Source organism: Chiloscyllium plagiosum, unplaced genomic scaffold, assembly GCF_037043375.1.
Source record: "Chiloscyllium plagiosum isolate Xiang-an unplaced genomic scaffold, Cpla_swu_hap1 HiC_scaffold_32, whole genome shotgun sequence".
Classification (NCBI taxonomy): domain Eukaryota; kingdom Metazoa; phylum Chordata; class Chondrichthyes; order Orectolobiformes; family Hemiscylliidae; genus Chiloscyllium; species Chiloscyllium plagiosum.
In genome coordinates this window covers 39,319,814-39,346,973 of record NW_028270170.1, presented here as the reverse complement: position 1 = coordinate 39,346,973, position 27,160 = coordinate 39,319,814, and the positions used below count along the sequence as shown (strand labels likewise).

General features: G+C 42.7%; 1 protein-coding gene across 1 annotated transcript in view; it reads right to left on the bottom strand.

The window, feature by feature from the left end:
- Positions 1 to 27,160, bottom strand: part of LOC122540015 (vesicle-fusing ATPase) — a 283,493-nt gene that overhangs the window by 29,485 nt on the left and 226,848 nt on the right. The window contains exons 18-19 of the mRNA XM_043675302.2: positions 24,022 to 24,156; positions 16,416 to 16,529 (exon numbers count right to left, since the gene is read on the bottom strand). Of these exons, the coding sequence (XP_043531237.1) occupies positions 16,416 to 16,529; positions 24,022 to 24,156 (249 nt within the window). The remainder of the gene's footprint in view (positions 1 to 16,415; positions 16,530 to 24,021; positions 24,157 to 27,160) is intronic.

Genomic DNA, 27,160 nt, shown 5'->3' with positions numbered 1-27,160 from the left:
ATCCTCCAATCCTTGACATGCCATTCCACTCCACTACCTGATATTCAGTCTACTTCTCCCTTCAACTGATGGAAAGATTTTGGTCACATGGCTCCTACTCTCTGGGATTACTACTATGAATCTTTCCGCTTCTATATCTTTCTTCTTTTAAAGCTTTAAATCAAACTCTTACACCAAGTTTCAGCCACTCTTACTGGCTGAGTATCTGCGAATTAAATGCTTCTTGAATATGATTCATTGTTGCTAATGTTGATATATTAAACACCAAGAGCAAAAAAAAAAAGACTGACACTTTCTACTGTGGTGAATTCATCATCAGATGTCTTTTATTGAGAGTCCTGAAACATCGACTCTCTTGCTCCTCAGATGCTGCCTGACCTGCTGTGCTTTTTCCAGCGCCACACTTTATTGAATCTGATGAAGAGAGCCTACTTGAGAATATGCATGTTCAAAGGTTGGTCAGCACGGTGAACGACAGATCTTGTCATCACATTGATACAGCAGTTCACAATTTCAACACCTTGCTGACTGAGTTGCAGTTTTCCAACCCTTCAATAATGATGTTCACTGAAGTTCCCACCCAATTTCTGTGGACCCCAAACAGGAATGCAATTCTCTCATCGTGTTTGGTCTAATGATATGTTCTTAAGAGCTAAGAGACTAAGAAACAGGAGCAGAATTAGGCCATCTGGCTTCTTGTGTCTGCTCTGCCATTCAACAGGTTCATGACTGATTTGAAGGCCATAACTCCACTTTCTTGCTAACCCTCTAAAACCCTCGACTCACTTGTAAATCAAAAATCTTTCTAACGCAGCCTCGAAAACATACAATGAATTAGCCACAACTCTCTAGGATAGCGAGTTCTAAAAACTAATGACTCTCCAAAAAGGAAATTCCTTCTCATCTGTCTTAAATGAGACACCTTTACATTGAAATAGTGTCCCATAGTTCTACATTTCATCAGGAGGCAGGGGAATCATCATCTCAGCATTTATACCATTAAGCTCAGAATCTAATGGTATGGGTATGGAATGAGCTGCCAAAGGATGTGGTGGAGGCTGGTACAATTGCAGCATTTAAGAGGCACTTGGATGGGTATATGAATAGGAAGGGTTTGGAGGGATATGGGCCGGGTACTGGCAGGTGGGACTAGATTGGATTGGGATATCTGGTCAGCATGGACGGGTTGGACCGAAGGGTCTGTTTCCATGCTGTACATCTCTATGACTATCATCTCTCATGCTTCTAAACTTTATTGAATACAAGTCTAACTTGCACAACCTTTCCTCAAGATAACATCTTAATCCTGGCACAATCACATTCACCTTATCTGAACTGCCTCCAATACATGAAAGAACATAAAAGCATCAGTGTTCATTTTTTCTTTTGCTTCAGAGTCAGTTTAAAACAGTTCCATTACTTGCAAGACTATTGCGAAAAGTTAATGCTAGACTCATGTAAGTCCCTGCCCAGATGAGAAGTGTTTTTTCTTTACTGACGATAGGTAGCATGAACACACAAGGTGAGATTTCATGTATGGGTGAGTCGTAGGAAAATGGAGGGAAATATGAAAGCAGGGAAAGAAGCGGCAATTGGGGTAGAAGGAAGACTATGTTAAGTATAACCAATGATATAAGCCAGTTAGCACAAATGGCAGTTTCAGTGCTTTACATTAACACCATATACTGACAAAATATTATTAGTGTTGTCTCATGACTGAATGTTCACAATAAATATCAATTTCCTTCTGTATGCTAGTGAAAGACTGGACCATAACATTATTATCACAAAGGTTAAAAATACCTGCAAAATTTAGAACTCTGCAATACCTAAAAAAAATACAACTACTTGAAAAGTTCAGCTGTGTCATGAATTTCCAGACATATTTTATAGGACTGGGCAGGAACTCAGTAGCAGTCAGTACTTGCAGGCCCTTGCCCTGTGAAAATATTTCATACAAATGTGCAGTGACTCTACTCCTAGCCCTCAGCTATGGAATTAAAATCCAAAAAAAGTAATCTAGATAAATGGTTTTATTCCCTGGGGAAACATCTAGTCAATACAGGTCCTCGTTAGTGTGCAAGTTAGAACAAAGATGCAAAGAGCAAACAGATCTACATAACCACAATTAACCTTAATACGTACCTTACCTCTGATTAAAGATAATATAGATACCTAACTCCAAATTCTACACTTTGTTCTCAATTCTGCACAATTTTACAATCCTATCCATTTAAAAAAAATCTCTTTTGTTCTTTTCCCTTACATTCACTGACAAAAGCAGGAAAGATTCAATTAAAGGTGGTATGCTTTTAGCATACGAGAAGCCTATGGCTTATCATTAATTGTGAGAATGATAGTTGTTCCCATTAGAAATCATTCCCTTCCCCCCCACCACACACAAAAAGTACCATAATGCTAAGTTTTCTTTGCTTCCCTGAATCATGGAGCTCAATAATTCTGAAAAATGTGTTGCTGGAAAAGCGCAGCAGGTCAGGCAGCATCCAAGGAGCAGGAGAATCGACGTCTTCAGGCTTATGCCCGAAACGTCGATTCTCCCATTCCTTGGATGCTGCGTGACCTGCTGCGCTTTTCCAGCAACACATTTTTCAGCTCTGATCTCCAACATCTGCAGTCCTCACTTTCTCCTAGCTCAATAATTCTGTCTGTCAAAGAGGCATACAGCACGGAAACACACACCCTTTGGCCCAACTCATCCATGCTGACCAGGTTTTCTAAATTGAATTGTACCATTTGCCTACATTTGGCACATACCCCTCTAAACCTTAACTATCCATGTACCTGTCCAAATGTCTTTTAAATGGTTCAATTCTACTCATCTCTAATACATCCTCTGGCAGCTCATTCCATAGAGGCATCTTACTGTGTGTAAAAGTTGCCCCTCATGTACCTTTTAAATCTTTTCCCTCTCACCTTAAGAGTATGCCTTCTAGCTTTGAACTCTCCTACCATGGGGAAAAAGATCTTGGCTATTCACCTTATTTACATCCCTCAATTTTATGTAAGGTGACCCCTCAGCCCCCTATGGTCCAGGAAAAAATATCCCAATCCATCCTTAACACTCAAACCCTCCGGTCTCAGAAACATCATTTTAATCTTTTTTGCATCCTTTGCAGTTTAATAACATGCTTCCTACAGCAGGGCGACCAGGATTGTATGCAGTACTCGCTTGGTATGTAGCCTCCCAGGTGCAAGGGTCTCTGATCGTGTTTTCCGGGTCCTTAAGGGGGAGAGGGAGCAGCCCGAAGTCGTGGTCCACATTGGCACCAACGACATAGGTAGGAAGAGGGCTGAGGATGTTAGGCAGGCTTTCAGGGAGCTAGGGTGGAAGCTCAGTTAGAACAAACAGAGTTGTTGTCTTTGGTTTGTTACCCGTGCCACGTGATAGAGAGTCGGGGAATAGGGAGAGAGAACAGTTAAATGCGTGGCTACAGGGATGGTGCAGGAGGGAGGGATTCCGGTATCTGGATAACTTTTTTTTTTCTGGGGAAGGTGGGACCTCTATAAACAGGATGGTCTACACATGAACCTGAGGAGCACCAGTATCCTTGGGGGGAGGTTTGCTAGTGCTCTTGGGGGGGGGGGGGGGTTAAACTAACTCTGCAGGGGCATGGGAACCCAGACTGTAGCTTTAGGGTGCAGGACCTGGAGTGTAGGGAGGTTAGGAACATGGCATCAATCTCAAAGGAGGGTGCTTGTAAACAGAAAAGTGGCTTCAAGTGTGTATACTTTAATGCAAGAAGTATACAAAATAAGGTAGGTGAACTTGCAGCGTGGGTTGGTACCTGGGATTTCGATGTTGTGGCTATTACGGAGACATGGGTAGAACAGAGACAGGATTGGCTGTTGCGGGTTCCAGGGTTGAAGTGTTTTAGTAGGGTCAGAGGTGGGGGTAAAAGAGGGGGAGCTGTGGCATTGCTTGTCAAAGATAGTATTACAGCGGTGGAAAGGACGATGGATGAAGACTCTCCATCTGAGGTAGTTTGGGCTGAGGTTAGGAATAGGAAAGATGAGGTCACCCTGTTAGGAGTTTTCTACAGGCCTCCTAATAGTCCTAGAGATGCAGAAGAAAGGATTGCGAGGATGATTCAGGAGAAGATTGAAAGTAATAGGGTGGTTGTTATGGGGGATTTCAACTTTCCAGATATTGACTGGGAAAGCTATAGCTCGAGTTCGTTAGATGGGTCAGTGTTTGTCCAATGTGTGCAGGAGGGTTTCCTGACACAATATGTAGACAGGCCAACAAGAGGTGAGACCACACTGGATTTGGTTCTGGGTAACGACCCAGGCCAGGTGTTAGAATTGGAGGTAGGTGAGCACTTTGGGGACAGTGACCACAATTTGGTGACTTTTATTCTAGTGATGGAGAGGGATAAGTGTGCACTGCAGGGCAAGAGTTATAGCTGGGGGCAGGGAAATTATGATGCGGTGAGGCACGACCTAGGATGCGTGGCTTGGAAAAGTTGGCTTCAAGGCATGGGCACAATTGATATGTGGAGCTTGTTCAAGGAGCAACTATTGAGTGTCCTTGACAAGTATGTCCCTGTCAGGAAGGGAGGAAAGGGTTGTGTGAGGGAGCCGTGGTTTAATAAGGAATTGGAATCCCTTGTTAAAGGGAAGAGGGTGGCCTATATAAAGATGAGGCGTGAAGGTTCAATTGGGGCGATTGAGAGTTATAAGGTAGCCAGGAAGGATCTGAAGAGAGAGCTAACAGCAGCAAGGAGGGGACATGAAAAGTCCTTAGTTGGTAGGATTAGGGAAAACCCTAAGGCTTTCTATAGGTATGTGAGGAATAAAAGAATGACTCGAGTAGGAATAGGTCCAGTCAAGGATAGGAGGTGAAGTTGCGTGTGGACGCTGAAGAGATTGGTGAGACACTGAATGAATAATGTTTGTCAATATTCACTCAGGAACAGGACATTGTTTCCAATGTGAATACTGAGTCACAATTAATTAGAATGGACGGCTTTAAGATATGTAGGGAAGAGGTGTTGGAAATTCTGGAAAGGGTGAAAATAGATAAGTCCCCTGGGCCTGATGGCATTTATCCTAGGATTCTCTGGGAAGCAAGGGAGGAGATTGCAGAGCCATTGGCCTTGATTTTTATGTCCTCGTTGTCTACAGGAATAGTGCCATAGACTGGAGGATAGCAAATGTGGTTCCCTTGTTCAAGAAGGGGAGTAGGGATATCCCTAGTAACTATAGGCCGGTGAGTCTCACTTCTGTTGTGGGCAAAATCTTAGAGAGAATTGTAAGGGATAGGATTTATGAACATCTGGATAGGAATAATGTGATCAAGGATAGTCAGCATGGTTTTGTGAAGGGCAAGTCGTGCCTCACAAACCTTATTGAATTCTTTGAGAAGGTGACTAAGGAGGTGGACGAGGGTAAAGCGGTAGATGTGGTGTATATGGATTTTAGTAAGGCGTTTGATAAGGTTCCCCATGGTAGGCTACTGCAAAAAATACGGCGGTATGGCAGTGAGGGGGAGTTGGAGGTTTGGATTAAGAACTGGCTGGCTGGAAGAAGACAGAAGGTAGTAGTTGATGGTAAGGGTTCATCTTGGAGTACAGTTACTAGCGGTGTTCCGCAAGGATCTGTTTTGGGACCATTGCTGTTTGTCATTTTTATAAATGACCTGGAGGAGGGGCTAGAAGGTTGACTGAGCAAGTTTGCGGATGATACGAAAGTCGGTGGAGTTGTTGACAGTGAGGAAGGATGTGTCAGGTTACAACAGGATATAGATAAGCTGCAGAGCTGGGCAGAAAGGTGGCAAATGGAGTTCAATGTAGGTAAGTGTGAAGTGATTCACTTCGGTAAGAGTAACTAGAAGATGGGGTACTGGGCCAATGGTCGGATACTTGGTAGTGTGGATGAGCAGAGGGATCTTGGTGTCCATGTACACAGATCTCTGAAAGTTGCCACCCAGTTAATAGTGCGGTAAAGAAGGCATATTGCGTACAGGCTTTTATTGGTAGAGGAATTGAGTTCCGGAGTCCTGAGGTCATGTTGCAGACTCTGTTGTATAAGTCTCTGGTGCGGCCGCATCTGGAGTATTGTGTGCAGTTTTGGTCGCCATACTATAGGAAGGATGTGGAGGCACTGGAACGGGTGCAGAGGAGGTTTACCAGGATGTTGCCTGGTATGGTAGGAAGATCGTATGAGGAAAGGCTGAGGCACTTGGGGCTGTTTTCATTGGAGAAAAGAAGGTTTAGGGGTGACTTGATAGAGGTGTACAAGATGATTAGGGGTTTAGATAGGGTTGACCATGAGAACCTTTTTCCACGTATGGAGTCAGCTATTACGAGAGGGCATAGCTTTAAATTAAGGGGTGGTAGGTATAGGACAGATGTTAGGGGTAGATTCTTTACTCAGCGAGTGGTGAGTTCATGGAATGCCCTGCCAGTAGCAGTGGTGGACTCTCCCTCTTTATAGGCATTTAAACAGGCATTGGATAGGCATATGGAGGATAGTGGGCTAGTGTAGGTTAGGTGGGCTTGGATCGGTGCAACATCAAGGGCCAAAGGGCCTGTACTGCGCTGTATTTTTCTATGTTCTATGTACTATGTACTCCAAATGTGGCCTTATTAATGTACTGCACAGCCACAATATGACGTTCCAACTCCTGTACGAAATACTCTGATGACAACATGTGTGTTAAACTACTTCTTCACCACCCTGTCTATCTGTGACGCCACTTTCAAGGAACTATGGACATGCACCCCTTAGTGTCTCTGTTTGATAACATTCTCCAGGGCCTTACCATTAACTGTGTAAGTCCAGCACTGTGTGTCTTACATGACATTTATCTAAGTTAAACTTCATCTGCCATTCCTCTGCCCACTGGCCCATTTGATCAAGATTCCATTGTACTCTTGGATAACCTTCTGCATGGTCCACTACACCACCAATTTTGGTGTCAGCCGTACATCTAGCAACCATGTCTCCTATATTCTCATATAAATTGTTTATCTAAATCAAAAACAACAGTGGACCTAGCACCAATCCTTGCAGCACACTCTTGGTCACAGGCCTTCTGTCTGAACAAGAAGCCCTTATCACCAAGACATCCCTTTACCTGTGAGCAGCCTTCCCCAAGCAACTTTTGAAAGTTCCTGTCTTATGCCATCAAAATTAGCTGTCCCATTTCAGAACTTCAATTTGCTGTCCAGACCTATCCTTTCCCATAACTATTTTAAAACGAGCAGAATTCTGGTCATTGATCGCAAAGTGCTCCCCCATTAACACTGCAATCACTTGCCCTGCCTTATTAATCACAAGGTCGTTGAGTTTTGCCCCTACTCTCATAGGGGATTCTATACAGAGGAACCTCAATTATCCAAATATCAATTATCTGAATTTTGGAATATCTGAAATAGATCTCAATAGATCCCAATACAAACATTACATTAAAGAGGCCTTTCCAACACTATTCCAACACTTTTGTTTACAATGATAAAAATGATGTTGGCTTACTGAAATGCTGCCGAGAACAATCCTGGACATTGATGGGGGCACAGGCACCATCTCCAATTGACTGACCTCCCACCGTCGCTCTCTGTCTCTCTCTCTTTTCCCCCCCCCCACCACACTTTCCCTGGAGTTTTATACAGGGGTGTACCCTAACACCGTCCCCAAATAATCTCTCCAAAATTGTCCTGTAGAGGGCAATGAGGAACTTGTCAAAAAGTTGCAGTAGTTGTGTGTGTGGCTGTGTGTGTGCGCGTGTGCGCACTATTTTGAGACTCAGCGCCCAAAGGCAGCAGCATTCTTATTGTTGGTGTACAGTCTGGCTGCCCAGGACAGTGGGCGGGGGGGCTGGAGCAGGGTTGGGGGCAGAAGTGCGCTGGGTGGGTGGAAGGGGAGTGGGGGCGGATGTGGCAGAGTGGTGCGGAAGGGGAGTGGGGTTGTGGGTGGAAGGGGGAGCGGGAGTGGGGACAGGGAGGCAGGAGCTTGCGTGTGGTGTGCTGGTGCCTTGCCTCTGGAGCAGACTTACCAAGCGCTTGCTGTGTCAATCACATTGACCTGACTGGTGGGGCGGGGGGAAGCTTTAGCAATGTTGCAGGACCCACAAATGTGTGTCTGCTCAGAAACAAACCCTGAAACAGCGAGAGGGAGCAAGGCAGGCAGAGCGAGGAAAAAGGAAACTTCAGAAAACTCTGAGCCCCAGATAGGCATTGAATCAATTAACTGAATAATCAATTGTCCAAACAAAATACAGCCCGCCCATCTCGTTCGGATAACCGAGTTTCCTTTGTATAACAATTGAGAAACATTTTTTGAATAGTGATAACAAATTCCTCCCTATCCAAGACCTGAACACCATGGCAATCCCAGTCTTTGTTGAGAAAATTTAAATCATCTATTATTATAACTATTATTCTTCCAGCTATCTGCAATCTCTCTACATTTTTGCTCCTCAATTTCCTGTTGACTACTGGGGCATCTATAGTACAATCCCATGAAAGTGATTACCCACTTATTTCTCAGTTCCACCCATATAGCTTCACAGGACAACATCCTCCCCAAGTAGTGTTTTGATGTTTTCCTAACCAACAACCCGATTGCCCCTCCTCTCTTGCCTTCCCTTCTATCCTTCCTATAGCAACTATACCACATTATCACAGTAGAGAAATGTTATCTTTCTGCATTCATTCTTTCAATACCATTTTTCATAATTATCTGGTATCTATGGGAACAGGGGTATGCCAACTGACCAAATATTCTGGATAATTCAAGAGGTCAACATAATCAATGTAAAAACACACATTAAATAATAGAAACATAACGCAGGGAGTACACATATCGCTGCTTTATTTTCTTTATAGCATAAATTTCTTAAACAACAATGTAACTTTGTCTTAAATGAAACTTCCCAGCAGAGAGCCTTCTCACTCGCACCACCAACTGACTACTGGTATTTCAAGAGAAATTGACTCGAAATTGAATCAACTGTTGATATTTTGTGTAGTCATTCAACGGAATAAGTATATTTACATTATCGTAAATAAATTAAACTATAAGAATAATACAGTAAACTTCACAGTATTTGAGGCATATAACGTTTGCCGGTTTGACAAGACAACTGGTTCATAAGGTGCTGGTTAAAACAAAGTTTGCTGTATCTCTATTTCCTATTCAAATGTTTATTTCTACTAGAATGACCCAGCTGCTAATCCTTTCTTGATATGTACATCATGCAATTCTGGTATCACATTACAAATCTTCTTCAGTGTCTCCCCATTTTCTTCATAATCAAGAGACCAAAATTACATAATATACTCTGTCTGGTCTAAGCAAGGTTCAATTCAGGTTTAAGACAACTTCCCTTCTTTTAAATTTCATTCCTCTAATTTCCATTTTATTTTGTCTTTTATATCCTAAGATATTTTATAAATGCATTAAAGGTAAGAGGTTAACCAGGGAAAAAGTAGGGTCCATTAGGGATCAAGGTGGCAGCCTGTATTTGAAGATGCTTGACATTGGAGGGGGGTTAAATAAATACTACTCTTCAGTCTGCATCCTGGAAAAGGAGAAGTTAGGTACAGAATTCAGTAAAAGGGACTGATGAAAACTTGTACAGTTTAACATCGGAAATGGGGAGGCATGAAAGTCTCTGTCAGGCTTAAAAATGGACAACTGCCCTGGCCTGGATAAACTGCATCCCAAGCTGCTGTGGGAGGCAAGGGGTAATTGTTCACAGATCCCTGAAGTTGGCAGTGCATGTGAATAGGATAGTTAAGGGATATGAGACACTTGCTTTCATCAGTCGTGGCTGACAAACTTTTAATTCCCTTCTGGCCATGATGTAGGTGCCAGAGCACTGGACGACAGCTAATATAGTTTCATTTTTCAAGAAGAATGGTAGAGATGAAGACAAATTACTGACCTGTGAGTCGGAAGTCAGTGGCAGGGAAACTACTGGAGAAACATCTAAAGGAGAGAATTAATATCCACTTGGAAAGTCATGGGCTAATTATGCATAGTCAGCATAGCTTTGGTAGAGGGAAGTCACGCTGAACAAATTGTCACAATTTTTAAAAAATGTGATCAAGTGTGTGGTTGAGGAGAGTTCAGCTGACACAGTTTAAATGGAATTTAGCAAAGCTTTTGACAATGTCCCACATGGGAGACTGATTGAGAAGGTTAAAGCACATGGAGTTCGCGGAATCTTGCTGAGATGGATCAGAAACTGGTTTAGTAATATGACAGTGGTAGGAAGCTGTCGAGTGACTGATGGTAGTAATCCACAAGGATCAGTACTAGGACCCTTATTGTTGTTACATACATAAATTATATAGATGAAAGTGTGGGAGGAATGTTAAGCAAGTTGTGAGATGACCTCAAATTTGGTAGAATGGTTAATAGTGAAGATAATGGTTGTAGATTGCAGGAAGATATAGATGAGTTGGTCAGATGGGCAGATCAGTGGCAGATGGTATTTAACCCTCAAGTGCAAGGTGATGCACTTTGGAAGAAACAACAAGGGAGTATTTAATGAATGGTGGGATATTGGGTAGCTCAGAGAAACAGAGGGACCTTGGGGTAATTGTTCACAGATCCCTGAAGTTGGCAGTGCATGTGAATAGGATAGTTAAGGGATATGAGACACTTGCTTTCATCAGTCGTGGCTTAGAGTATAACAGCAAGGAGGCAATGTTGGATTAGAAGGCAATATTGGAGTTGTACAGTGCATTGGTCAAGTCATAGCTGGAGTAATATATGCAGTTCACTTACAGGAAGGATGTGATAGCACTAGAAGGGGTAAAGAGGAGATTCATCAGGAGAATGGGCCTGGGATGGAGAAATTGAGCTCTAAGGAGATATAGCTCATGCCTGAAATGTCGATTCTCCTGCTCCTTGAATGCTGCCTGACCTGCTGCACTTTTCCAGCAACACATTTTCAGCTCTGATCTCCAGCATCTACAGTCCTCACTTTCTCCTATAAGGAGATAAGCTTGGATTGTTATCTTTACAGTAGTGAAGTCTGTAGTGGGGACATGATTGAGGTGCGTAAGATAATGAGGGCTACTGACAGGGTGAAGAGAGAGCAGCTATTCCCCTCGGTTGAGGGGTCAATCACAAGGGGGCATAGTTTGAGGGTAAGGGTGCAGGAGATTCAGAGGAGATTTGAGAAAAAGCTTTTTTCCCCCTCAGAAGGTGGTGCGAATCTGGGAAGGTAGTGGAGGTTGGAAGCCTTACAACCTTTAAAGAATAGTTTGAAGAGCACTTGAAATATCAAAGATAAAAGTCACACAACACCAGGTAATACTCCAAAAGGTTTACTTGGAAGCACTAGCTTTTGGACTGCTATTCCATCATCCACAATCACCTCATGAAGGAGCTGTGATCCGAAAGCTAGTGCTTCCAAATAAACCTGTTGGACTATAACCTGTGTGATCTTTAACTTTGTCCGCCCCATCATAACATTCAAGGATATGGGACAAGTGCAAGAAATTGGGATTGGTGTGCCTTTAGTAGTACAGCCTGTAGTTATATTGGTGCAGATGCCATGAATCAAGGTGCCTTTTCTCCACTGTATGAGTTTATGACTTTTAATCTGAGGTGCATTTTTTCCTGATTAATACATTTGTTCTCCAAGATCCAGTGGTTCCTCTACCCCATCTATACTTGTACCTTTCAGGTAATAGCTTATTCTTCTGCCCGTCATAGCATTCTTTTTAACTGATGCTCCTATAAAATATTTTATGTTCCTTGATCACTGAATTTTACAGTTCGTCTTTGTCTACCTAACCATTTTTAGAATTAGAATTAGTGTTTTATTGTCGTGTATACTTAAGTACAGGGATAGAGGAGAACAGTGAAAGTTTACAGTTGCCATTCATAGCGCCATCTTAGGTACAAGGTGGCTAGGTACAAAATTTAGATAAAAAGTAGAAAAACTAAAGAAGTAGGTTAAAAGTTCAACATTATAGTTCTTCTCAGTATAAAGCAGTAAATAAGAAATAAAGTTAAAAGCTCCAAATTATAGACCTCTTTTAGCTGTGGACCTGCAGTTGCTCTACTCTCGGCTTTTCCCATGAGGGCTCGATCTCTCGACCCTTGTGCCTCAGTGCTGCTGTCTCTCTGTCAGTCAATCACCAGCCACCCCGCCACAAGCTCTGGTGTCGCTCCAGCCCCCAAGTCACTTCCATGATGCCATCAATTCCCAGAGTCCTGCCTAGGCACACCAACTGCCTCATGGCCCCAGCTGCTGCCATTGCTGCCACTGCCTCCATGACCAAGCTCCCTCCAGAAGGTACAGAAAACAAAAAAAAAGAGAGAAAAAGAAAAAAAAACGCAAGAAAAAAAGAAAGAAAAGCAGTCGAAGTGGATAAGCTCTGGCTCAGGAGCCCAGTATCCTTCATCGTACACTGCTCTGGTGAGTATGTGCTTTCTTAATGCTTAAATCATTCCTTGTTCATCTCTGGAGATCCACTCGTACTTATTTTTTTCTTTCCTTTTAGCTGAATATATTTTTCTTGCACACTGTTGAACAACATTTTAAAGTATTTCTCATTATTGTTCTGTATCTTTATTTGCCAATATTCGTGCCTACTTTATTTTCCCTAAATTCTAACCCGAGTCCTTCAAAATCTGCTTCTCACCCATCTGTCCACCTTGTTTTCGTCATACTCATGCCCATTTCTATCAACATCTTAAAGTGATCACCGTCAGCTGGCTGTTCCCCTTCTTTTACTTCTATCATTGCTTCAATTTCTACCTTTCGATGAAATAGCAAATCTTGTGTTCAAGATTTTACATACTGGGTTAAAAGAATCACACATACACATTGTGAGAACTCTATTCTCTTATTCCTTTAACCTATTGCTTTTGCCTAATTAATATTAGAATAGTTGGAATCTCTCATGGTTATTATTCTATGCATTTTACTCGTTGCCCCAACTTCTCTGTATATTCCTTCTCCCAATATAATGCGGTTAGTAGGCTATAGTGTTATGCATCCTTTATTAACTTTTATCTTTATCCATATGAATCCTGTTGGGTCAAATATATTGCACATACATCGATGTGGAAATATCTTGCTCTCAGATGTTATGTAGCCATTATGTTCAATCCAAAACAATTGTTATGGTGTCTGTTCCTTTCTGAAATCTAAATGCTCCACATTTTTGACTGTGCCACTGCTTCATCTATTTATTTTTAGTCTGCACAGTGTTATCTTTCATGTTGCATTCTTTACTGTTTAGGTGGGCTGTGTACTGAGCTCGAATATAACATGGAGACTAGACTGTAGGGGAGGTGCCATACAGGACCAAACCTTCAGGTTTAGCCTGCAGAACAAAAGCTGCACGACCCAAGAACAAGGTTGCTTGTTCTGTCATTTGTATGCACAAAACCACTGACAACAATTTATCTGCCACACTTCTCTTATGTAAACTAAGCTATAACCTTGCAGGGGATGGGGAAGAAAGCAAGAAAGAAAGCAAGAAATAAAGAGAGAGAGAAAATTTGAAAAATCTTGTCAAACAGTAAAGAGGAAGTAAACAATTATAGTTACAATCAGGGATATTCTAAAGTTTTGTATACATGCGCTAGCAAAGCAATTCATGCCCATGGTAAATTACGAAGTATAGTTGCATAATTTGTTTAGTTCAACCACGCGTAACCAAAATGCACTCATTATTAAAGAATTTGTTTATAATTAAACCAAGTTGAATACATTCCACAAAGATCAGAAAGAGATTGGAATTCTGGAAGTCACTAAAAAGAGATTAGAACATTCACATACTACACAGGAAAGTAGAACCAAACAACCTCTCACACTTGCTCTTTCACTCATCTCTTCTGTAGACTTGGTAGTGATGCCTCGATATAACCAAACATACACTGTTTTGACATGCAGATTAGGATTAGCCACATTCAGGGCAGTGGTATCGAGTGCTGGATTCACGAAACTTTACTTTACCAATTACAAAGAACAAAGAACAATACAGTACAGGAAGTGTCCTTTGGCCTTCCAAGCCTGTGCTGACACATTTTGCCCTTCTATATTAGAACCGTCTTCGTTTAGATGATCTGTATCCCTCTATTCTCTTCCTATTCATGTATTCGTGCAGGTGCTTCTTCAAATGTTGTCATTGACTCTGTTTCCACCACCTTCACTGGCAGCGTGTTCCAGGCACTCACTGCTCTTTGTGCAAAAAATGTGCCTCCCACATCTCTGTTAAACTGACCACTGCCCTCTGCTTTCCCCCTCGCACCTTGAACCTGTGTCCCCAAGTAATTGACTCCTCTGCACTGGGAAAAAGCCTCATACATTTCACTCTATCCATGCCATTCACAATCGTATAGACTTCTACCAGGTTGCCCCTCAACCTCCTGCATTCTGGTGAAAATGGACCCAGTTTATCCAAACTTTCTTCATAGCTAAAATTCCCCAAAGCAGACAACACCCTGGTAAGCCTTTCCTGTATTCTCTCCACAGCATCCGCATCCTTCTGGTAGTGTAGTGACCAGAACTGTTAGCAAAAGCTGTAATTTTCTTTCCCCCTAGAGGTCACAAGAATATTAGAAAGAATATGATTTGTATCATCGATAGTCACAGATGAGGTGCTGGAAAACTGGAGGTTGGCTACCGTGGTGCCACTATTTAAGAACGATGGTAAGGTAAAGTCAGAGAACTACAGACTGCTGAGCCTGACATCAGTGGTGGACAAGTTGTTGGAGGAAATCCTGAAAGGCAGGACTTAACAAGTATTTGGAAAGGCAAGGACTGATTCGGGATAGTCAACACGGCGTTGTGGATGGGAAATCATGTCTCACTAACTTGACTGAACTTTTTTTAAAGTAGTAACAAAGAGGATTGATGAGGGCAGAGTGGCGCACTTGATCTATATGGACTTCGACAAGGTTCTCTGGATAGACACGTTAGCAAGGTTCAGTCACATGGAATGTAGGGAGAACTAGCTATTTGGATACAGAACTGGCTTGAATGTAGAAAACAGAGGGTGGTGGTGGAGGGTTGCCATTCAGACTGGAAGCACAGGGCCCATGGTGGACAGATGGAAACTGAGTTGCACCAGAAGCCATATTCATAAGCATGCAGGGTTCTCAGATTGTTTTTGGGCCTGAAGAAGTTCAAGAGATTGGGAGAGGTGTGGCCATGGCAGGAATTGAAAATGGGTTTATTGTACCAGCAGCCAATAGAGATCAGAAAGCTCAGGAGTGACGGGTGAAGATCAAAATATTGCATTTTAATTAGCTTACCAACATTTTCTGGCCATGACTGGAAAGCAAAGTGCCAACCCCTTAGAAAAGCAGGCAAATAGAAATCAAAAAAAGGGAAAGAACTAAAGATGATTCATTTCGATTTGAATTATTCTTCTAATTTCAAGAAGGTGAATGGGCAAAACCTGGCATCTAATTATATAACAGATATAAACACAACATCCTAAAAACACAGAAGTCCATGCAAGCAGTTTAACTTCGAAGGAAGAGGAAATCGACATGAAAGCAAAGGCTTTCCTAGATTTCCTCAAAATTGACATCTGTTCTTGTAGCTACATGATAACACAAGGAATGATGCCACAATTGTTGGACTGATAATACAACTTAATCGTTTCCACATTAATTATGTGCACTAATTCCATCATAGATTTGCAAGCACATTATGTTAAAAAAAAACAAATACTGGGAACCAGTGAAGCAGTGGTGACTCTCAGGGCACAATATCGAAGACCAGCTGGATCAAAATTGGTGGGTGGAAAGTCTTTACTAAGTGCAGTTTAGAGATGTGATCAATAAGTTTTTTGAAACTGCAGGATATTCTACTTCATTTTTGTACAATATAAATCAATGGAAAGGAGGAAAAAGTTCCTTTCCTGAAAAACAAAAACAAAAAAAAAATCATTTGCATCTTGTCAATACAAATTCAGAGAAAAAGAAAATAAACAAGAATTTGCGGCAAAGAAAAGTAACAAAAAAAATTGTTTTGTCTGTTGCATTAGAGAGGTTGGAAAAGCCACTGGGCTGTCACCACGGCTCTTCTTTGAAGGTTTTTCTCTAGCTAAGTGAGCAGTTAGTCCTTGGTTTAATGTCTCCTCCAAAAGATGATGCATGCACTTACATAATTGTGGAGAGAAGTGTCAGTCTAGTTCCTGTGCTTGTGGTTTTATCCTACAAACATCTGAATCAGAGATGAGATAACTAACAACTGAGCAGTGACCGAGATAAATGAAATGCCAAGGATTACACAAGACTGCCTTCAATACTGACAGCAAGATTGAGCAAACCAAATAACTAAGACTCTTGCTTCATTCCAAAAATGCACATATTCCATCAATGAGTAACAACATAAAAAGGAAGCATCAAACTGAAGAATTGTTTCACTGCACAATAATTGCATGAAAACTGGAAATGTTCAAACTCACCTGCAGTGACATCTCAATTATCATCATCAATTTCTTAATACCAATCCATACATTGTTTCCCTTCACATGCTGTGTGATCCTTGCTCGTTCGCGATCATCAAACCTGCCAAGAAGCTGTAAAAATAAGTCAATTTAATTCTCATTAAATAAAGTCTCTTTTCTCCATCATAAATTGGTCTTTTACTGGGGTGTAATTCCACTGATGCTAGCACTGCCCTAGCCCCCTGCACCTTTTAAATGAGAAAGCCCAATGACCATCTGCATTGCACTCACTGTAGAAGACATCTCACCACTCTTCATTCAACTCTTGGTCAAGATCCACACTGCAGAATTTCCCATAAAAGGTACCATGGGACGCAAGCCTGGCTGTTTTCCTCTCCTCATTTGAAGTGTAATGGCCTTTAAGTCAGCTGAGTACTAATCATGGGTCAGTTGACCAACTGAACCATGAAGGCCTGCATGGTTTAACTACTGCCATAACAAGCTAACTCATGTGGTAATAATAAAGAAATATAGTATGCAAAATAATTGAATGAATATATGCTACAGTTAACATATATCAATTATATACCATATGATGTACTAAATTTACACCAATGTAAAGCTATAACAATGAGATAGCAAAGGTAGTCCACCCACATAAGCATGTGACTAAGTACCATAGTATCAGGATGGGTTAACCATGAACAGTTACGGCCATTTTGATTTGAAACTGGTCCAATGGTACTGATGTAATAGAAAAATCATTTTAAAAATATATTGGCAACTATATTTCCTTTAAAAGTATCAATTGACATTAAGTACATTCTCTCAAAGGAATAAATTATTGATTGTTGGAGTTAAATGACATGCAACTTAACTAGAGGCGACACAGTACATGAAAGCAGCAGTGATAAAAGAAAATCCAAGTGTTTGGTAATCTGTTCAAGTTCTTGCTAAAGTAATCTGACCCATGGTACATTAGATGGGAGGCATTTGGCCAAATATATATGCTTCCTAAATTCAAGATATCCCAAACATAATTTTCTAGAAAAAAGTAAATTACTTTCAGTTACAACGTGTATTACACTTTGACACAGAGACAGATTTAGAAGACTGCACATACACAATCAGGCTCCCAACGTTACCAAATTCCAAAGTTATCCCAAAGTGTCGGAAAACAAGCCCCTTTGCTGGCTGCAGAGGCTTCCTAACAAAAGAATTCTTGGTGTAGATGCACAGTAAGAAAAAAACCATAACCCTGCATCAACATGCAATCTTTTACAAGAGAAGCCTTCAGACTACTCGTTTAGGAATCTGAAAAAACATCAATCCCAGCTGAAGGTTGTAGAACCTAGTTGATACAATTTTACTCTGCATCTAGCTATGCTAACTCTGACCTAAGAACTACTTTTCTTTAACAATTGCCCAAATGCTTCTTTACCTCAATCTCAACTTCACTATCTGAATGCATCCAACAACTTACAAAAAGATACCAGAGATGTGACAATTAATTTTCTAACGTTCTTGGAGATATTTATGTCCGTCCAATGAAAGGAGGAATGGGGAGTGGTTAAACATACAAGTTGTGATGTCAATATATTCGTACAGTAAAACGGCCTTCTAGATGATTAACCGAACCTATCACAATTTTACTTTCATTCATTTGTGGGATGTGGGCGTTGCTGGCTTGCCAGAATTTATTGCTCACCCCTAATTGCCCTTGAGAAGGTGGTGGTGAGCTGCTTTCTTGAACCACTGCAGTCCACCTGCTGTGGGATGACCCATAATGCCCTTTGAGAGGGAATTCCAGGATTCTGACCTAGTGACAGTGAAGGAACGGTGATATATTTCCAAATCAGGACGATGAGGCGCTTGGGGGGCAACTTGAAGATGGTGTTCCCATGTATCTGTTGCCCATGTCCTTCTTAGAGGGAAGTGGTTGTGGGTTTGGAAAGTGCTGTCTGAGGATCTTTGGTGAATTTCTGCAGTGCATCTTGTAGATAGTACTCATTTCAGTCACTGAGTGTCGCTGGTGGATGGAGTGGATGTTTACGTATGAAGCGTCAGTGAAGCAGGCTGCTTTGTCCTGAATAATATCAAGTTTCTTGAGTGTTGTCAGAGTTGCACTCATCCAGGCAAGTGGAGAGTATCCCATCACACTCCTGACTTGTGCTGTAGTGGATGGTAGACAGGGTTTGGGCATTCAGAGGTGAGTTACTCACCACAATACTCCTAGCCTCTGACTTGCTCTTGTAGCTACTGTGTTTATGTGGTGAATCCAGTTGCGTTTTTGGTCAATGGTAACCCTGATGGTAGCACCATTGAATGTCAAGGGTCAGTGGATAGATGGTCTCTTCTTAGTGATGGTCATAGCCTGGCATTTGTGTGGCACAAATGTTACTTGCCACTGGTCAGCTCAAGCCTGGATATTGTTCAGATCTTGTTCCCTTTGTACAAGGACTTGTTCGGTGTCTGAGGAGTTGTGAATTGTGCTGAACATTATGCAATCATTGGTAAACATCCCCACTTCTAACCTTATGGAGGAGGCAAGGTCATTAATAAAGCAACTGAAAATGGTTGGGCCTAGGACACTATTCTGAGCAACTCCTGCAGCTAAAATGACTGACCTCCAACAACCTACCTATGTATCAGGTATGACTCCAACTACTGGAGCATTTGCCCTCTGATACCATTAAAAGGGATCAGAAAAAATTTAAGGATGTTGCCAGGGTTGGAGGATTTGAGCTAGAAGGTGGGGCTGAATAGGCTGGTGTTGTTTTCCCTGGAGTGCCAGAGTCTGGGGGGGGGGGTGACCTTATAGAGGTTTATAAAATCATGAGGGGTGTGTCTAGGGTAAAATAGACAAGGTATTTTCCTTGGGGTGGAGATGTCCAGAACTAGGGGGCATAGGTTTAGGGTGAGAGGGGAAAAATTTAAAATGGACCTAAGGGGTAACCTTTTCACGCGGAGGGTGGTGTGTGTATGGAATGAGCTGCCAGAGGAAGTTGTGGAGCCTGGTACAATTACAACATTTAAAAGGCATCTGGATGGGTATATGGATAAGAAGGTTTTAGAGGGATATGGGCCAAGTGCTAACAAATGGGACTTAATTATGTTAGGATATTGAGTCGGTTTGGACGAGTTGGACTGAAGTGTCTTCTTTCTGTGCTATACATGTCTCTGATCAAAGTGCTGAAGCAAAACTGTAATGCCATACTCAGATGAATGCAGCCTTGATGTCAAGGGCTGTCACTCACTTCACCTCAGGAATTCAGCTCTTTTGTCGGTTTTGAACCAAGGCTGCAATGAGGTCAGGAGCCCAAACTGGGAATTACTGAGCAGTTTATTGCTGAGCAGGTTCTGCTTGATAGCAACTGTTGATGACACCTTCCATCAGTTTGTTGATGACCAAGAGTAGACTGATGAAGCAGTAATTGGCTGGGTTCAATTTGTCCTACTTTTTAATGTACAGGACAGACTGGGCAATTTTCCACATTGTCAGTGTTGTAACTGTATTGGAACAGCTTGGCTGTTCTGGAGCACAAGTCTTCAGTACCATTGCCATCAGGGCCTGTAGCATTTGCAGTACCCAGTGTCTCCAACCGTTTCTTGATTTGGTGTGCAGGGAATCCAATTGATTGAGGACTGGTACCTGTAAGGCTGGGAACTGCTGGAGGAGGGCGAGATCGATCTCCCACTAAGCATTCCTGGCTGAAGGTTGCTTCAAAAGCTTCAGCCTTATCTTCTGCACTGATGTGCTGGGCTCTTCTATCATTGGAGATGGGGATATTTGTAGAACAATCTCCCTCAGAGAATTGTTTAATTGTCTACCATCATTCACAACTGGATGTGGCAGGAGTGGTGAGCTTAGACCTGATCCGTTAGCTCTATCATTTGGCGCTTAAGCTATTTGGCATGCAAGCACTCCTGTTTTGTGGCTTCACCAGACTGAGACCTCATCTTCCAGCATTCCTAGTGCTGCTTCTGGCATGCCCCCTTGTACTCTCCATTGAACCGGGGCTAATCCTGTGGCTTGATGCTAATGGGTGGGTGGAAATTATGCTGGGCCATGAGATAATAGATTGAGCTGAAGTACAATTCTGCTCCTGTTGATGGCCCACTGTGCCTCATGAATGCTCAGTCTTGAGTTGCTAGATCTGTTCGAAGTCTGTCCCATTTAGCACAGTGATGGTGCCACACAACTCGATGGAGGGTATTGTCAATGCGAAAGTAGGACTTCATTTCCACAAGGATATGTGGTGGACATTCTTAGCAATATTGTCATGGACAGACATATCTGCACCTGGCACATTGTTAAGGATGAGGTCAGGTGCTCTTCCCTCTTGTTGGTTCTCTCACCACCTGTTGCAGACCCAATCTAGCAGCAATGTCCTTTAGGACCTGACCAACTCAATCAGTAGCCAAGTCACTCTTGGTAATGGACATTGAAATTCCTCATCCAGAGTACATTTTGTGTCCTTGCCAGCCTCAGTGCTTCCTCCAAGTGTTGCTCAACATGGAGGAGTACTGATTAATCAGCTGAGGGAGAATGGTACATAGTAATCAGCAGGAAGTTTCTTTGTCCAAGTTTAACCTGAAGCCATGAGACGTCATGAGGTCCAGAGTCAATGTTGAGGAATCCCATGGCAAGTCCCTCCCAACTGTACACCACTGTGCTATCACTTCTGCTGTCTGTCCTGCTGGTAGGACAGAACATATCCAGGGATGGTGGTGATGGTGATGTCTTGGACATTGTTTGTAAGGTATGATTCCATGAGTATGACTATGTCAGCCTGTTGCTTCAGTAGTCTGAGAGAGAGCTCTCCCAATTTTGGCACTAGTTCTTAAATGTTAGTAAGGAGGACTTTGCAGAGTCAACAGTGGTATTTCTGCCATTGTCTTTTCTGGAGCCTAGGTCAATGCCAGGTGACCTGTCCAGTTTCATTTCTTTGAGACCTTGTAGCGATTAGTACAACTGAATTGCTTGCTAGGCCATTTCAGAGGGCAATTAGAGTCAATCACATTGCTGTGGGTCTAGAGTCACACGCAGGCCAGACCAGGTGAGGATAGCAGATTTCCTTCCCTGAAGGACATTAGTGAACCAGTTGGGTTTTTCCAACAATTGACAATGGTTTAATGATCATCACAGTAGATTCTTAACTCCACAGTACCTTTTATTCCACCATCTGCCATGGTGGGGTTTGAACCTGTGACCCTGTGGGCGGCACGGTGGCACAGTGGTTAGCACTGCTGCCTCACAGCGCCAGAGACCCGGGTTCAATTCCCGCCTCAGGCGACTGACTGTGTGGAGTTTGCACATTCTCCCCGTGTCTGCGTGGGTTTCCTCCGGGTGCTCCGGTTTCCTCCCACAGTCCAAAAATGTGCAGGTCAGGTGAATTGGCCATGCTAAATTGCCCGTAGTGTTAGGTGCAGGGGTAAATGTAGGGGAATGGGTTTGGGTGGGTTGCGCTTCGGCGGGTCGGTGTGGACTTGTTGGGCCGAAGGGCCTGTTTCCACACTGTAAGTAATCTAATCTAAAAAAAAATAAGCTGAGTTTCTGATTTAACAGTCAAGCAATAAAACTACTCAGCCACCATGAGGTTAATGATTACTTTCAATTCAATCATGAACATGGATCCAATTTAATCAAATGTAGTTTACCCCAGATTAAACTTGCAGAGAGGATTAAACATAATGGAATGCCCATAGACCAGCATTACTAAATGAACATCTTGGGCTACGTAAATGACTCTGGGGGAAATCCCTGCATCTTAATGATATTAAAGCTTTTTAATTTCTGGTTTGTAATGTAATAACTGCAAAATTTATATTAAGATGGTAAGTGAAATCCTGCCTTCCCCTTCATTGTAGTCTCAGTAATGAGTGCTGTATTAGACAGTTTATTCTGATTACTGTGGCTGAGAAACAAATGCATATGCTTTCACAACCTTTGCCATCATCTCAGAACTATGGTATTAAAAATGACTCATTTAGTGTCAGCCAGCACTTTTGACATGTATGGAGAACAAGACCATACCTTGGACAATGTGAATTTGGAACATCCTCATCTATGCCAAACATGCACATTTTAAAAAATCCTTCTGTGGGTGTGGACTGAATCGGCTCGCTTTCTCTTTAGCATTAGTATCCCTACAGTGTCCCAACAGGTCCACACCAACCCTCCGAAGAATAACCCACTCAGACCCATTCCCGACCCTAGATTTACCCCAGGCTAATAACCTACACTATCAGCAATTTAGCATGGCTAATTCACCTAACCTGCACATGTTTGCATTGTTGGAAGAAACCGGAACACCTGGAGGAAACCCACACAGACATAGGGAGAATGCGCAAATTTCACACAGAGAGTCGCCTGCGATTGGAATCCTTGTGCTGTGAGGCAACAGTGCTAACCACTGAACCATCGTGCTGCACTCAACTAATAAGTTAGCCTTATTGCCAGCCTCTAACTGCCCTTGAGAAGGTTGTGATAAGCCTGCTTTCTTGAACCACAGTGCACCCATGCTCCTGCAAGGGACAAAGTTCAGGATTTTGACACTAAAAGAATGACAATATAATTCCAAGTCAGGGTGGTGCGTGGCTTTGAGGGGAGCATACAGGTGTTGGTGTTCCATTGTCCTTCCAGTTGGTGGAGGACAGGTGTTTGAAAATTGCAGTCAAGGGAGCCTTGATGAATTAATGTACTGCATCTTGTAGATGGTGCTCACTGCTACCACTGTATGCCAGTGGTGGAGGTTGAAGGTGGTGGATATGACACTAGTCAAGTGTGGGCCCTAAAGGTCAAATACAAGCACTGGTGAGATGAGATCCTTAGGTGGCTCATAATTGGTCACATATGGGTCTCAACTTGTCTAGGGCCAGGGAGGCTGCCACTCACCTTACCCACCCAAACTTAATTGGGGTGAGTGAGGGATGTGGTGGAATCTGCACTCCACAAATCTGAACCAACTAAATGGCAGTACACATGCCTACTTTGCAGCCCACTCCCAGGGTCATTAAATTCCACCCATTCAGAAAATTCCCATGTACCATATGCTGAGCAACTCATTTGCCATCCTTTCAGTTTATGAACACAAGGATTTAGACACACAGAAAGACAGAGGCACAAATCAATAAACAGAAGTTTCAGTGCCTAAGAATGCAGGGGTATAGCTGAAACTTAATATATCAAGCAAGATGCCAATGACATGGGGAAGTGCATATCTATTGCGTTACTATAAGAAGAAGTGCACTTGTTCTTATAATGTGAACCCCATCAGCAACTACTTAACCATGAAAGTTATTTTCAGTATTGCTGAAGTGAAGGGAAATAAAGATTTTTTAAAAAAATAAGTGTTACTGGCTGCAATCTAAGTACCATGAAAGAGTGACAAAAGCAGGTTCAGTTGTGTTTTTAAACTGGGAAACAATCGGATAAACATCCGAAGAAAAGAAAAATTGCGAGGCTGCAGGAAAAAAAGAGTAGGAACAAGATTAATTGATCTTCAGACAGCGAGCACACACACAATGGACCAAATGGTCTCTTTGTAGGCTGTAAATTATGATCCTACTCTATTAGTTTCTAACATTCATCTTCTCATATTCTCTGTAAAGATATGCTTACCTCTAAAGCTTCCATCAACTGTTGCCCTGTGCTTATGTTTGGAATATGGATGCTGGTACTGAAAACGTCCATCATCTCCATCTCTTGAAGAACATCTTTACGACTGGTCGTTCCAATGATTAACAACTTACGGCTCTATAAACAATAATACAGGAGACAATGATAAGCAATAAGTGAATCAGCGACAAGTCAGACCCCTTCAGAAAGTCATATTATGATCAAAGAACGCTATTTTCTTCCCAACTGGACCAGAATTAAAATTGAAAAATTCCACCAGGGTCATGATTCTTCATAAGGAAATTGACCAGAAATCATATTCTATTCAGCTGTGGGATGTTACCAATTGGAAATTCAGTTCTGTTTGTCACCTCTTCTCATTATCCAGTGAACAGTGTCAGTAACTGGAACAACTCGAGTATCTTTGCAGTCATTAATTCAGAATATGACAGAACGAGCTGACCAGAGTAATTGGTAGTCTGGTCCTGCAGACACGGTGGGCGGCACGGTGGGCGGCACGGTGGCACAGTGGTTAGCACTGCTGCCTCACAGCGCCTGAGACCCGGGTTCAATTCCCGCCTCAGGCGACTGACTGTGTGGAGTTTGCACGTTCTCCCCGTGTCTGCGTGGGTTTCCTCCGGGTGCTCCGGTTTCCTCCCACAGTCCAAAGATGTGCAGGTCAGGTGAACTGGCCATGCTAAATTGTCTGTAGTGTTAGGTAAGGGGTAAATGTAGGGGTATGGGTGGGTTTCGCTTCGACGGGTCGGTGTGGACTTGTTGGGCCGAAGGGCCTGTTTCCACACTGTAATGTAATCTAATGTAATCTAATCTAATCTACTCCATCCCACCACACACACTATACATCCTCACCATCCCAAGTTCAAAGTCTTGAAACCTACAAGTTGTGGCAAACCATGGGAGCCGATATAAAGCTGATCACTCCAAGGCATTTTGATTTTTGGCATTCTCAAATCTGTTACTTAGAAACCATTGAGTGTTGTAGTCCTGAATAGAACAAATTCTTGGACAAGTCTTACATCTCCAAATTTCAAAGATATCATAAACTTCTTGCATTGCAAAGACCAGACTTCAATAGCACTGCACTGGCTATAAACTAGATTGCTGGAAAAGCGCAGCAGGTCAGGCAGCATCCAGGGAACAGGAGAATCGACGTTTCGGGCATAAGCCCTTCTTCAGGAATGGGGAAAGTTTGTCCAGCAGGCTAAGATAAAAGGTAGGGAGGAGGGACTTGGGGGAGGGGCGTCGGAAATGTGATAGGTGGAAAGAGGTCAAGGTGAGGGTGATAGGTCAGACTGGGGTGAGGGCGGAGAGGTCGGGAAGAAGATCTCAGGTTAGGAAGGCGGTGCTGAATTTGATGGATTTGACTGAGACAGGGTGGGGGGAGGGGAAATGAGTGGGAGGGGGTAGCTGAAACGCTACTTGCGGAGCATTTCAGAGAACACCTCTGGGACACCCGGACCAACCAACCCAACTACCCTGTAGCTCAACGTTTCAATTCCCCCTCCCACTCCACCAAGGATATGCAGGTCTTTGGACTCCTCCATCGTCAGACCACAACAAAACGACGGTTGGAGGAAGAACGCCTCATCTTCCGGCTAGGAACCCTCCAACCACAAGGGATGAACTCGGATTTCACCAGTTTCCTCATTTCCCCTCCCCCCACCCTGTCTCAGTCAAATCCATCAAATTCAACACCGCCTTCCTAACCTGAGATCTTCTTCCCGACCTCTCCGCCCCCACCCCAGTCTGACCTATCACCCTCACCTTGACCTCTTTCCACCTATCACATTTCCGACGCCCCTCCCCCAAGTCCCTCCTCCCTACCTTTTATCTTAGCCTGCTGGACAAACTTTCCTCATTCCTGAAGAAGGGCTTATGCCCGAAACGTCGATTCTCCTGTTCCCTGGATGCTGCCTGACCTGCTGCGCTTTTCCAGCAACACATTTCCAGCTCTGATCTCCAGCATCTGCAGACCTCACTTTCTCCCCTATAAACTAGATTGGTTCGTGAAAGGTGTAGCACAAATGCATAATCTTTTTTCTATTTTAAGGATCTGAAAACATTCTCACCATTAGTATCAGTCACTTGAGTATATCTGAAAAGTAACTCTATCTGGTGAACAAAATATGGTCGCTTCAAATGCTGGGAATGTAAAAAGTAATAGGATTTGATATCAAAGCCATTACAAACACAGTTGATGGATTTCATCAGTCAAGCAATGATTTTTTTTTGTGGACACAAGTAACTAAAGTGTGCTTGATTACAGTTCAGCCAGTATGTTTCCAAACCTAGAAAAATGAAAATCACAGTCACTCTAATTAATACGCTTTCTCTTTTTATTTAAAATCAGATGCCCGGTTAACATGCATTTTTGATTCTGGATACTCTGAACACTTTCAACACTTAGTGAGCTACAAATTTTAAGTGTACTAGTACACTGGTGAAGGGCTTATGCCCGAAACATCTACTGTCCTGCTCCGCAGATGCTGCCTGACCTGCTGTGTTTTTCCATTGCCACCCTTTTCGACACCAGTAGGAAAGAGCATTTGGCAGAGTTTTCATGGTTTGCTGTTAGCAGTAACAGGTGAATAGCAAGGATCTGTATTAGGATAACTCTCTGACAGTCCTGTTAGCATGGAAACTTCCCAGAGGTAGAACTGGTTGCCACTGAACAGAAGGTGGAAGAGTTTTCAAATTGCTGAGTGTCTCCTCAAGGGCATTTTCCCAGCTCAGAGAAGTACTTGCGTATGAAGGCCTCCACTTTCACAGAGGTAGCCTGTGAGCATGTGGGGGCTGAGGCTAGAGACTCCATGCATCAAACAGGGGAATCCGTGGGCAGGTAAGGCTGTTCAGTGGCCCCAAAGAACCATCAGAAGTGACTTTACAGCTTAATACAATTGGCTCTGAGAATCTTTATTTTAATGCTTAACTCTCCAAGCTTCTTAACAAGAATAATACCTGGAAATGGACAAGTTATGTCATGTGGAAAGGTTGAGCAGGCGAGGCTTATATCGGCTAGAGTTTAGAAGAGTAAGAAGCAGCTTGATTGAAACACAAGATTCTAAGGAGTCTTGACAGGATGCACGTGGAAAAATTGGGACAGACTTTGAACAGATCCAAC